Below are 14,109 nucleotides of genomic sequence, written 5' to 3'. Positions count from 1 at the left end.
ATAAGTTTGGTTTTAGACATGCTAATTTGAGGAAAGGTAGACATTACTGAATTTTGAAAGAACCAATTAAGAAAATACTTTTAAGAGAGACCTTCAAGATGGTGGAGGAATAAGACGTAGAGATCACCTTCCTCCCCACAAATACATCAGAAATACAGCTACATGTGGAACGACCCCTACAGAACACCTACTGAATGCTGGCAGAAGACCTCAGACTTCCCAAAAGGCAAGAAACTCCCCACGTACCTGGGTAGGGTAAAAGAAAAAAGAAATAACAGGGACAAAAGAATAGGGACGGGACCTGCACCAGTGGGAGGGAGCTGTGAAGGAGGAAAGGTTTCCACACACTAGGAGCCCCTTCGTGGGCGGAGACTGTGGGGGTGGAGGGGGGAAGCTTCAGAGCCACGGAGGAGAGCGCAGCAACAGGGGTGCGGAGGGCAAAGCGGAGAGACTCCCGCACAGAGGATCGGCGCCGAGCAGCACTCACCAGCCCGAGAGGCTTGTCTGTTCAGCCGCCGGGGCGGGCGGGGCTGGGAGCTGAGGCTCGGGTTTCGGAGGTCGGATCCCAGGGAGAGGACTGGGGTTGGTGGCGTGAACACAGCCTGAAGGGGTTAGTGCACCACAGCTAGCCGGGAGGGAGTCCAGGAAAAGGTCTGCAGCTGCCGAAGAGGCAAAAGACTTTTTCTTCCCTCTTTGTTTCCTGGTGCGCGAGGAGAGGGGATTAAGAGAGCCACTTAAAAGAGCTCCAGGGGCTTCCCTGGGGGCGCAGTGGTTGAGAATCTGCCTGCCAATGCAGGGGACATGGGTCTGAGCCCTGGTCTGGGAAGATCCCATATGCCGCTGAGCGACTAGGCCCGTGAGCCTTTAAAAAAAAAGAAAAAAAAAGAAAAAAAAAAGAGCTCCAGAGATGGGTGTGAGCCGCGGTTATCAGCGTGGACCCCAGAGATGGGCATGAGACGCTAAGGCTGCTGCTGCGGCCACCAAGAAGCCTGTGTGCAAGCACAGGTCACTATCCACACCGCCCCTCCCAGGAGCCTGTGCAGCCCGCCACTGCCAGGGTCCCATGATCCAGGGACAACTTCCCCGGGAGAACGCACGGCGCCTCAGGCTGGTGCAACGTCACGCCGGCCTCTGCCGCCGCAGGCTCACCCCTCATTCCACACTCTGCCCTCCCCGCAGCCTGAGTGAGCCAGAGACCCCGAATCAGCTGCTCGTTTAACCCCGTCCTGTCTGGGCTGGGAACAGATGCCCTCAGGCAACCTACATGCAGAGGCGGGTCCAAATCCAAAGCTGAACCTCAGGAGCTGTGCGAACAAAGAAGGGAAAGGGAAATCTCTCCCAGCAGCCTCGGGAGCAGCGGATTAAATCTCCACAATCAACTTGATGTACCCTGCATCTGTGGAATACCTGAATAGACAACGAATCATCCCAAAATTGAGGTGGTGGGCTTTGGGAGCAACTGTAGACTTGGGGTTTGCTGTATGCGACTGACTGGTTTCTGGTTTTATGTTTATCTTAGTTTAGTATTTAGAGTTTATTATCATTGGTAGATTTGTTTATTGATTTGGTTGCTCTCTTCCTTTTATTTTTTAACATAAGATATATATATTTTTTTCCTTTTTCTCTTTTTGTGAGTGTGTATGTGTATGCTTCCTTGTGTGATTTTGTCTGTATAGCTTTGCTGTTAACATTTGTCCTAGGGTTCTGTCTGTCCATTTTTTGTTGTTGTTTTTTTTGTTTTTTGAATATAGTTTTTAGCACTTGTTACCATTGGTGGATTTGTTTTTTGGTTTTCTTGCTCTCTTCCTTCTTTCTTTATTCTTTTTTTTAAAAACTTTAATTTTTTTATTTTTAATATTTTTTTTAGGTTTTATTTTAATAACTAAGTCTTTTTTTTTTTTAAAGGATTTTCTTTTTTTTTTTTTTAATTTTAATAGCTACTCTTTTTATTTATTTATTTATTTATTTATGGCTGTGTTGGGGCTTCGTTTCTGTGCGAGGGCTTTCTCTAGTTGCGGCGAGCGGGGGCCACTCTTCATCGCGGTGCGCGGGCCTCTCACTATCGCAGCCTCTCCTGTTGCGGGGCACAGGCTCCAGACGCGCAGGCTCAGCAGTTGTGGCTCACGGGCTCAGTTGCTCCGCAGCATGTGGGATCTTCCCAGACCAGGGCTCGAACCCGTGTCCCCTGCATTAGCAGGCAGATTCTTAACCACTGCGCCACCAGGGAAGCCCTAAAGGATTTTCTTATTTATTTATTTATTTATTTATTTTTGGCTGTGTTGGGTCTTCGGTTCGTGCGAGGGCTTTCTCCAGTTGCGGCAAGCGGGGGCCACTCTTCATCGCGGTGCGGGGACCGCTCTTCATCGCGGTGCGCGGGCCTTTCTCTATCGCGGCCCCTCCCGTCGCGGGGCACAGGCTCCAGACGCGCAGGCTCAGCAATTGTGGCTCACGGGCCCAGCTGCTCCGCGGCATGTGGGATCTTCCCAGACCAGGGCTCGAACCCGTGTCCCCTGCATTAGCAGGCAGATTCTCAACCACTGCGCCACCAGGGAAGCCCAATAACTAAGTCTTTTTATTTATATTTTTTCTTTCTTTCTTTCTTTCTTTTTTCTCTTTTCTTCTGAGCCATGTGGCTGACAGGGTCCTGGTGCTCTGGCCGGGTGTCAGGCCTGTGCCTCTGAGGTGGTAGAGCTGAGTTCAGGACATTGGTCCACCAGAGACCTCCTGGCTCCACGTAATATCAAACGGTGAAAGCTCTCCCAGAGACCCCCACCTCAACGCTAAGACCCAGCTCTACTCAACAACCAGCAAGCTACAGTGCTGGACACCCTATGCCAAACAACTAGCAAGACAGGAACACAACCCCACCCATTAGCAGAGAGGCTGCCTAAAATCATAATAAGGTCACAGACACCCCAAAACACACCACCAGACGTGGACGTGCCCACCAGAAAGACAAGACTCAGCCTCATCCACCAGAACTCAGGCACTAGTTCCCTCCACCAGGAAGCCTACACAACACACTGAATCAACCTTACCCATTGGCGGCAGACACCAAAAACAACGGGAACTACGAACCTGCAGCCTGTGAAAAGGAGACCCCAAACACAGTAAGTTAAGCAAAATGAGAAGACAGAGAAACACACAGCAGATGAAGGAGCAATGTAAAAACCCACCAGAGCAAACAAACGAAGAGGAAATAGGCAGTCTACCTGAAAAAGAATTCAGAGTAGTGATAGTAAAGATGATCCAAAATCTTGGAAATAGAATGGAGAAAACACAAGAAACGTTTAACAAGGACCTAGAAGAAATAAAGAGCAAACAAACAATGATGAACATTATTGAATAAATGAAGTTAAAAATTCTCTAGAAGGAATCAATAGCAGAATAACTGAGGCAGAAGAATGGATAAGTGACCTGGAAGATAAAATAGTGGAAATAACTACTGCAGAGCAGAATAAAGAAAAAAGAATGAAAAGAATTGAGGACAGTCTTAGAGACCTCTGGGACAACATTAAATGCACCAACATTCGAATTATAGGGGTCCCAGAAGAAGAGAAAAAGAAAGGGACTGAGAAAATATTTGAAGAGGTTAGAGTTGAAAACTTCCCTAATATGGTAAAGGAAATAATCAATCAAGTCCAGGAAGCACAGAGAGTCCCATACAGGATAAATCCAAGGAGAAACACACCAAGACACATATTAATCAAACTTTCAAAAATTAAATACAAAGAAAAAATATTAAAAGCAGCAAGGGAAAAGCAACAAATAACATAAAAGGGAATCCCCATAAGGTTAACAGCTGATCTTTCAGGAGAAACTCTGCAAGCCAGAAGGGAGGGGCAGGACATACTTAAAGTGATGAAAGGGAAAAAACAACAACAAAGATTACTCTAGGGCTTCCCTGGTGGTGCAGTGGTTGAGAATCCGTCTGCCAATGCAGGGGACACGGGTTCGAGCCCTGGGCTGGGAAGATCCCAAATGCCGCGGAGCAACTGGGCCCGTGAGCCACAACGACTGAGCCTGCGCGTCTGGAGCCTGTGCTCCTCAACAAGAGAGGCCACAATAGTGAGAGGCCCACGCACCACGATGAAGAGTGGCCCCCGCTCGCCACAAGTAGAGAAAGCCCTCGCACAGAAACGAAGACCCAACACAGCCAAAAATAAATAAATTAATTAAAAAAAAAAAAAAGGATTACTCTACCCAGCAAGGATCTCATTCGGATTTGACAGAGAAATTAAAACCTTTACAGACAAAGGAAAGTTAAGAGAATTCAGCACCACCAAACCAGCTTTAAAACAAATGCTAAGGGAACTTCTCTAGGTGGAGCAACACAAGAGAAGAAAAAGACCTACAATAACAAACCCAAAACAATTAAGAAAATGGTAATAAGAAAATACATATCAATAATTACCTTAAATGTAAATGGATTAAATGCCCCAACCAAAAGACACAGACTGGCAGAATGGATACAAAAACAAGGCCCATATATATGCTGTCTACAAGAGACCCATTTCAGACCTATGGACACATACAGACTAAAACTCAGGGGATGGAAAAAGATATTCCATGCAAATGGAAATCAAAAGAAAGCTGGAGTAGCAATTCGCATATCAGACAAAATAGCCTTTAAAACAAAGGCTATTACAAGAGACAAAGAAGGACACTATATAATAATCAATGGATCAATCCAAGAAGAAGATAAACAATTGTAAATATTTATGCACCCAACATAGGAGCATCTCAATACATAAGGCAAATGCTAACAGCCACAAAACGGGAAATCGACAGTAACACAATCATAGTAGGGGACATTAACACCCCACTTTCACCAACGGACAAATCATCCCAAATGAAAATAAAAAAGGAAACACAAGCTTGAAGTGATACATTAAACAAGATGGGTGTAATTGATAGTTAAAGGACATTCCATCCAAAGCAACAGAATGCACTTTCTTCTCAAGTGCTCATGGAACATTCTCCAGGATATATCATATCTTGGGTCACAAATCAAGCCTTGGTAAATTTAAGAAAATTGAAATCATATCAAGTATCTTTTCTGACCACAATGCTATGAGACTAGATATCAATTACAGGAAAAAATATGTAAAAAATACAAACACATGGAGGCTAAACAATACACAACTTAATAACCAAGATATCACTGAAGAAATCAAAGAGGAAATCAAAAAATACCTAGAAACAAATGACAATGAAAACATGACGACCCAAAACCTATGGGATTCAGCAAAAGCAGTTCTAAAAGAGAAGTTTATAGCAATACAATCCTACCTCAAGAAACAAGAAACATCTCAAATAAACAACCTAACCTTACACCTAAACAATTAGAGAAAGAAGAATGAAAAATCCCCAAAGTTAGCAGAAGGAAAGAAATCATAAAGTTCAGGTCAGAAATAAATGAAAAAGAAATGAAGGAAACGATAGCAAAGATCAATAAAACTAAAAGCTGGCTCTTTGAGAAGATAAACAATATTGGTAAACCATTAGCCAGACTCATCAAGAAAAAAAGGGAGAAGACTCAAATCAATAGAATTAGAAATGAAAAAGAAGTAACAACTGACACTGAAGAGATACAAAGAATCATGAGAGATTACTACAAGCATCTATATGCCAACAAAATGGACAACCTGGAAGAAATGGAGAAATTCTTAGGAAAGCACAATCTTCCGAGACTGAACTAGGAAGAAATAGAAAATATAAACAGACCAATCACAAGGACTGAAATTGAGACCGTGATTAAAAATCTTCCAACAAACAAAAGCCCAGGACCAGATGGCTTCACAGCCCAATTCTACCAAACATTTAGAGAAGAGCTAACACCTATCCTTCTCAAACTCTTCCAAAATATAGCAAATGGAGGAACACTCCCAAACTCATTCTATGAGGCCACCATCACCCTGATACAAAAACCAGACAAAGATGTCACAAAGAAAGAAAACTACAGGCCAATATCACTGACGAACATAGATGCAAAAATCCTCAATAAAATACTAGCAAACGGAATCCAACAGTGTATTAAAAGGATCATACACCATAATCAAGTGGGGTTTATTCTGGGAATGCAAGGATTCTTCAATATACGCAAATCAATCAATGTGATACACCATATTAACAAATTGAAGGATAAAAACCATATGATAATCTCAACAGATGCAGAGAAAGATTTCAACAAAATTCAACACTTATTTATGATAAAAACCCTCCAGAAAGTAGGCATAGAGGGAACTTACCTCAACATAATAAAGGCCATATATGACCAACCCACAGGCAACATCGTTCTCAATGGTGAAAAACTGAAACCATTTCCACTAAGATCAGGAACAAGACAAGGTTGTCCATTCTCACCACTATTATTCAACATTGTTTTGGAAGTCTTAGCCACAGCAATCAGAGAAGAAAAAGAAATAAAAGGAATCCAAATCGGAAAAGAAGAAGTAAAGCTGTCACTATTTGCAGATGAAATGATACTATACATAGAGAATCCTAAAGATGCTACCACAAAACTACTAGAGCTAATCAATGAATTTGGCAAAGTAGCAGAATACAAAATTAATGCACAGAAATTCTTGCATTCCTATACACTAATGATGAAAAATTTGAAAGAGAAATTAAGGAATCACTCCCATTTACCATTGCAACAAAAAGAATAAAATATTTAGGAATAAACCTACCTAAGGAGACAAAAGACCTGTATGCAGAAAATTATAAGACACTGATGAAAGAAATTAAAGATGATACAAATAGATGGGGAGATATACCATGTTCTTGGATTGGAAGAATCAACATTGTGAAAATGACTCTACTACCCAAAGCAATCTACAGATTCAATGCAATCCCTATCAAACTACCACTGGCATTTTTCACAGAACTAGAACAAAAAATTTCACAATTTGTATGGAAACACAAAAGACCCCAAATAGCCAAAGCAATCTTGAGAATGAAAAATGGAGCTGGAGGAATCAGGCTCCCTGACTTCAGACTATACTGCAAAGCTATAGTAATCAAGACAGTATGGTACTGGCACAAAAACAGAAATATTGATCAATGAAACAGGATAGAAAGCCCAGAGATAAACCCACGCCCCTATGCTCTACTAATCTATGACAAAGTAGGCAAGGATATACAATGGAGAAAAGACAGCCTCTTCAATAAGTGGTACTGGGAAAACTGGACAGCTACATGTAAAAGAATGAAATTAGAACACTCTCTAACACCAAATACAAAAATAAACTCAAAATGGATTAAAGACCTAAATGTAAGGCCAGACACTGTAAAAACTCTTTGAGGAAAACAGAGGCAGAACACTCTATGACATAAATCACAGCAAGATCCTTTTTGACCCATCTCCTACAGAAATGAAAATAAAAACAAAAATAAACAAATGGGACCTAATGAAACTTAAAAGCTTTTGCACAGCAAAGGAAACCATAAACAAGACAAAAAGACCACCCTCAGAATGGGAGAAAATGTTTGCAAATGAAGCAACTGACAAAGGATTAATCTCCAAAATATACAAGAAGCTCATGCAACTCAATATTAAAAAAACAAACAACTTAATCCAAAAATGGGCAGAAAAGCTGAATAGACATTTCTCCAAAAAGATATACAGATTGCCAAGAAACACATGAAAGGATGCTCAACATCACTAATCATTAGAGAATGCAAATCAAAACCACAATGAGGTATCACCTCACACCGGTCTGAGTGGCCATCATTAAAAAATCTACAAACAATAAAAGCTGGAGAGGGTGTGGAGAAAAGGGAACCTTCCTGCACTGTTGGTGGGAATCTAAATTGATACTGCCACTATGGAGAACAGTATGGAGGTTCCTTTAAAAACTAAAAATAGAACTACCATATGACCCAGCAATCCCACTACTGGGCATATACCTTGAGAAAACCATAATTCAAAAAGAGTCATGTACCACAATGTTCATTGCAGCTCTATTTACAATAGCCAGGACATGGAAGCAAACCAAGTGTCCATCGACAGATGAGTTGATAAAGGATATGTGGCACATATATACAATGCAATATTACTCAGCCATAAAAAGAAACGAAATTCAGTTATTTGTAGTGAGGTGGATGGACTTAGAGACTGTCATACAGAGTGAAGTAAGTGAGAAAGAGAAAAATAAATACCATATGCTAACACATATATATGGAATCTAAAAAAAAAAAAAAATTGGTCTGAAGACCCTAGGGGCAGGACAGGAATAAAGACTCAGACGTAGAGAATGGACTTGAGGACATGGGGAATGGGAAGTGTAAGCTGGGACGAAGTGAGAGTGGCATAGACTTATATGTACTGCCAAATGTAAAACAGATAGCTAGTGAGAAGCAGCCGCATAGCACAGGGATATCAGCTTGGTGCTTTGTGACCACCTAGAGGGGTGGGATAGGGAGGGTGGGAGGGAGACGCAAGAGAGAGGAGATATGGGTATATATGTATATGTATAATTGATTCACTTTGTTACAAAGCAGAAACTAACACACCATTGTAAAGCAATTACACTCCAATAAAGACGTTAAAAAAAAAAGAAAATACTTTAAAGATAATCAGAGGAAATAAAAGAAATTGCAGGGGTTAAAGGAGTAAGAGGTAGTGAGGTATACACCTACTTGTGGGAGCTAGTCTCCAAAGATGGCCCCCCAGGGAGCCACAGTCTCTAGTATTCGCAGCCACGTGTAGACCTTACCCCTGTGACTCATCGCTGTTGGGAGTCACACAGAATCACTCCACTGTATTGTAAGCCTTCCTCACAAGAGTCTTTGCTCCTTTGGTCTCTTGGAATATTTGCTTTTAGTGCCCTGAATTGCCATGTAAGAAGTCCAACTCCCCTATGGCTGCCATGATATGAGGAAACCCAAGTTAGCTACATGGAGAGGTCACACAAAATGAGAGATTTCCAACCAGCCCCCAACTGTCTAGCTATCCCAGCCCAGGAGTCAGACACGCAGATGAGTAAACCTTCGGATGATTCCAGTCTCAACCGCCATCTGCGATAAGCCTGTCAACCCCCAGAACCAAGAAAGAGAATAATAAATTATTGTTTTAACTCTAAGGTTTTGGAGTGATTTGTTACATATCAATAGATAAATAGAACATTACTTTTTGGTCAAGGAGTCAGATTAAGACAGATATGGACAGACTTTGCTTTTTTCTCAAAATACCATTCTTAGTATGCAAAAGTCTTTTATTTTGTTTTTTGCAATGGGTGAATAATGCCCATGTGGAAGAATATTTTATTCTTTGGAACGAGAAGGAAATAAATGGATGAGTGAATAACTTATAACGTGAAGAGAGAAGTTATAATTAATGGTCTTAATCTTATCAGTAAGATGTTAACATTTATCAAAAGGAAAGATTCAGAAAGGCAGGGTTAGAGGTCTGTTTCTCTTCTAAAATAAAACAAAGTGAGTTAGAAGAACAAAGAACTTCTGAGCAGCAATGAAATTCTACAGGAAGTTGGAAAGTATAAAATTCACACCTAATTAGTATGGATTTATGGTGAACCTATCAACAGTTTTATGATTTTATGACTTCCTACTAAAATGTACAGAAACAGAAGAGTTCCTGAGGATGAATGAGAGGCAAAGAGTATGAAGAGAGTAAGCTCTTCCAGGGCTCACTTGGGCTGACAAAAGAAGATGAAGCCTACAAGGGCAAGGAGTGAGAATATTTTCATTGTTGAGTTGAGGACAGAATCGATACAAAATGCAGAATACAGAAGAGACGGAGGAAGAGAGGACCTAAGTCCTCACTAGATTTATATTTTAAGATAATTGGAGGTGGGTTGGCAGGGACAGCGGAAAGAAAGAAAGAGAAGGAAAAGTAGGGTAGTTGTGTTTCTACTCAACGTGGTCTTTAATGGAAATTAATGCTAAACGTTTCAGGAGTCACTCAGTATCTGAAGAAATTCTACATTTTTCTGGCCACTGTCCATAAAGATCAAGCTTTATTGTTGGTTCGTCTTTCCTGGATGACTACAAATTCTGCTCACAAGGACAATTTGGCACCAAATTTGTGTGACCAGTTTGGTCACCAATTTGTGTGACCTCAAGCAAGGCTCCTCTCAACTGCCAGGAGGTAAGGCAGCTCTTACCTGTGATCTGATACTAGTCATTGGAGATGAGAGCTGGCAGTGTAGAAATTAACGGGCTCAGTGAAGAAAGAACATGTGATAAAGTTTCTCCTAGTGTTGGCTCGTTAAAGAGATGCCACAGGACATGAAGGAGAAAAAGTTCTCTCCTCCCCACAAAGATATTTGTGCCGCCATTTGTTCAGAAGGACTCGAAGTACCTGAGCCCCGCCGTGGAGAGCTCCCAACTCAAAGCCATCCTTCAAGAGAGAAGCACCACTCATAAGCTAGTGGTTTCACTTGTCCAGCCCACTTACTACATCATCACTAGAGAGACCCACAAGGAACATGGACTGGAATTCCAATGAAACCAGAAGCCACTGTCAGGCTACCTTCAGGGTATGGTCATGTGACTTTAACAATCACTGAGATTAGACCTGATCTAGCCAATCTGAAGATCTCTAGCCTCCACTAGCAAATACTTTGAGTCACCAATTTGCTTTAGCTTTCTTTTCCTTCCCCTCCTCTGCCTATTTCCATGTTCTAAATCCTCAAGGAGGGCTTGGCAATGTTCCTTACCTTAGCTCTGGTCATCTGCTCAACATGGGTCTGGACGTCATTCACTTTGAGCTGCAGGTCACTCTTGTCTTTTTCCGGTGTCTGCTCGACCTGGTGTAGATTTTCTACCTGGCTCTCCAGCTCAGCCAGGCTGTCTCCGTGTCTCTTCTTCAAAGAGGCAGAGGTTGCCTCAACGTGCAGTGTGGACTCTTCCATGTCTTGGCAGAGCTTCTGGAATTTTGTTTCTTGTTTCTTAGTTATTTCCAGCTGAACCAAACTGGCCCCTCCTGTCTCCTCCAGCCCCTCATTGAGGTCTTCCAGCTCTCAGGTGAGGTCAGTTCTCTCCCTTTCTACCTTGGCTCGAGTGGTCCTTTCAGCTCCCAGTTCATCTTCCAAAACCTGTATCTGAGTCTGTAGCAATAAATAATTTTGATTTTACTAAGCACTTGTAGCATATTTTATATTCAAGAGCTCTACTGTATTTTTTTTTTTATTTCTCACAACTAAGAAAAACAACATAACACTTTTGGTTCTCATTTTATAGTTAAAGAAGATAGAATACAGAGAAATTAAGAGATTTGATCCAAACCAGTACCAAGAGCAGAATTAAATTTGTAATTCCTCCCAATTTCCCAGGCCTTGGTGATAAGCAACCTCATTATACGATATACATGAAGAGGAAATTTTAATAAAGAGCACTTTCCAAAGGAATAGAAAATATTTTTCATATAACAAGGAATCATTTTAAAGAGAGCTTATAAAAAAAATAACATGATGAATGTTATATACAATACCTCATTTATCTGGAATTTGCTTACCTGACAACCTCAACTATTGGAAACTTGGGCAAAAATCTGATTAATAGACTAAATACCTCTGAGTTCAAGCAGCTAACTCATAAGCATCAATTTAATTTTACACACAACTCTGACAAACCTGGTTACTTGGTTTCTTAGTCTGTAGGTGATTTAAGGTAGCAGGAAAATAGAAATAACAAATAATTTCAATTTGGTGGAGGAATCCAACTACTAAATTGGATAGTAATCTGATATCATTAGAAGCAGAATTATAAGACAAAGAAAAGAAGTGATAAGAACTCTCAGAGCCCGAAAGTCTTTCAGTGTAACGGCAAAGAGCTCTACAAATCTTGACAGCATCATTGTGGGACAGTACAGTAAAACCAAGGATGGTCATTAACATCACCTTAAATAATTAGGCATAGGTTAGAGTATAGGGAAAAAGGATAACTTCTACTTTAGAATATTAAAAATTTCATTAAATAAGAGTATGATTGCTGAGAGGAAGCTAATTTCTAGACCAGCCCAATAAGTAAGGCTATCTAATCTGTAGATGAGTTATGACAGAGAAGGTGCCAAAAAATGTATGATTTCCACATCCAAGTAATCGTGATCCCCTTCCAATTAGTTATCTTGGGATCCAATACCTTTATTTATAACAATACTGTCACTGAACCAAACATTTCTGAAACATTTCTTTAGAAATAACCTTTAGTGCTACAGTAATCAAGACAATATCGTACTGGCACAAAAACAGAAACATAGATCAATGGAACAAGATAGAAAGCCCAGAGATAAACCCATGCACCTATGGTCAACTAATCTATGACAAAGGAGGCAAAGATATACAAAGGAGAAAAGACAGTCTCTTCAATAAGTGGTGCTGGGAAAACTGGACAGCCACATGTAAAAGAACGAAATTAGAACACTCCCTAACACCATACACAAAAATAAACTCAAAATGGATTCAAGACCTAAATGTAAGACCAGACACTATAAAACTCTTGGAGGAAAACATAGGCAGAACACTCTTTGACATAAATCACAGCAAGATCTTTTTTGATCCACCTCCTAGAGTGGATCCACCTCCTGTACAAAAATAAACAGGTGGGACCTAATGACACTTACAAGCTTTTGCACAGCAAAGGAAACCATAAACAAGATGAAAAGACAACCCTCAGAATGGGAGAAAATATTTGCAAATGAATCATCAGACAGAGGATTAATCTCCAAAATATATAAACAGCTTATGCAGCTCAATATTAAAGAAACAAACAACCCAATCCAAAAATGGGCAGAAGACCTAAATAGACATGTCTCCAAAGAAGACATACAGATGGCCAAGAAGCACATGAAAAGATGCTCAACATCACTAATTATTAGAGAAATGCAAATCAAAACTACAATGAGGTTTCAGCTCACACCAGTTAGTATGGGCATCATCAGAAAATCTACAAACAACAAATGCTGGAGAGGGTGTGGAGAAAAGGGAAACCTCTTACACTGTTGGTGGGAATGTAAATTGATACAGCCACTATGGAGAACAGCATGGAGGTTCCTTAAAAAACTAAAAATAGATTTACCATATGATCCAGCAATCCCACTACTGGGCATATACCCAGAGAAAACCATAATTCAAAAAGACACGTGCACCCCAATGTTCATTGCAGCACTATTTACAATAGCCAGGTCATGGAAGCAACCTAAATGCCCATCGACAGACGAGTGGATAAAGAAGATGTGGTACATATATACAATGGAATATTACTCAGCCATAAAAAGGAACGAAATTGAGTCATTTGTTGAGACGTGGATGGATCTAAAGACTGTCATACAGAGTGAAGTAAGTCAGAAAGAGAAAAACAAATATCATATATTAACACATGTATGTGGAACCTAGAAAAATGGTACAGATGAAGCAGTTTGCAGGGCAGAAGTTGAGACACAGGTGTAGAGAACAAACGTATGGACACCAAGGGGGGAAAACCGTGGTGGGGTGGGGATGGTGGTGTGCTGAATTGGGCGATTGGGATTGACATGTGTACACTGATGTGTATAAAATTGATGACTAATAAGAAACTGCAGTATAAAAAAACAAAAAACAAACAAACAAAAACAACTAATACTAAACTTTCTTTGGGTTATTTGCATGGAAATATGTTAATATAAATGTTTCAGACATTAAAAAAAAAAAAGAAAGAACCTTTAGAGAGTTTTTTTAAATCATCAGGGTAAGAAAATTTGTATTTTGGATAAATTGAACATTTTTTGGATAAAGTATCATTTGAAGAGAAGGCTGGTGAATATGATAGGCAATCACTTGGAGATTAATATTGTCTGAAAGCTTGCCCATAAAGCAGTGAGACTGGTCTAATTTGGCTCAAAATATCTCAGAAGGTAATAATCAGAAAAAAGTTCCAAAATTATTTTGAGTAATAGTTACATTAGTGAGATAAATACTTAGCTTCAAAGGAAAGAAATCCATCTGCATGTATACGTGAGGAGTTAAATGTATCCATGCTTTAAATAACTTTAAAATGTGGTCATATAGTATAAAACAGTTGCATGGTCTAAAACGTATCAATAGCTGCCCATTATCAAATAATGTTTTGAGGCTACAAGTAGCTACAAGACAGATTTTCAGCATAATT

General features: G+C 40.4%; 1 protein-coding gene across 1 annotated transcript in view; it reads right to left on the bottom strand.

Moving 5' to 3' along the window:
• MYH15 (myosin heavy chain 15) overlaps nucleotides 1-14,109 on the bottom strand; it is a 167,654-nt gene that overhangs the window by 53,126 nt on the left and 100,419 nt on the right. Inside the window, 1 exon segment of the mRNA XM_028167709.2 lies at nucleotides 10,683-11,072. Within this exon segment, the coding sequence (XP_028023510.2) occupies nucleotides 10,683-11,072 (390 nt within the window).

Source organism: Balaenoptera acutorostrata, chromosome 4 (genome assembly GCF_949987535.1).
Source record: "Balaenoptera acutorostrata chromosome 4, mBalAcu1.1, whole genome shotgun sequence".
NCBI lineage: Eukaryota > Metazoa > Chordata > Mammalia > Artiodactyla > Balaenopteridae > Balaenoptera > Balaenoptera acutorostrata.
This window is presented reverse-complemented; position numbering and strand designations above follow the sequence as displayed.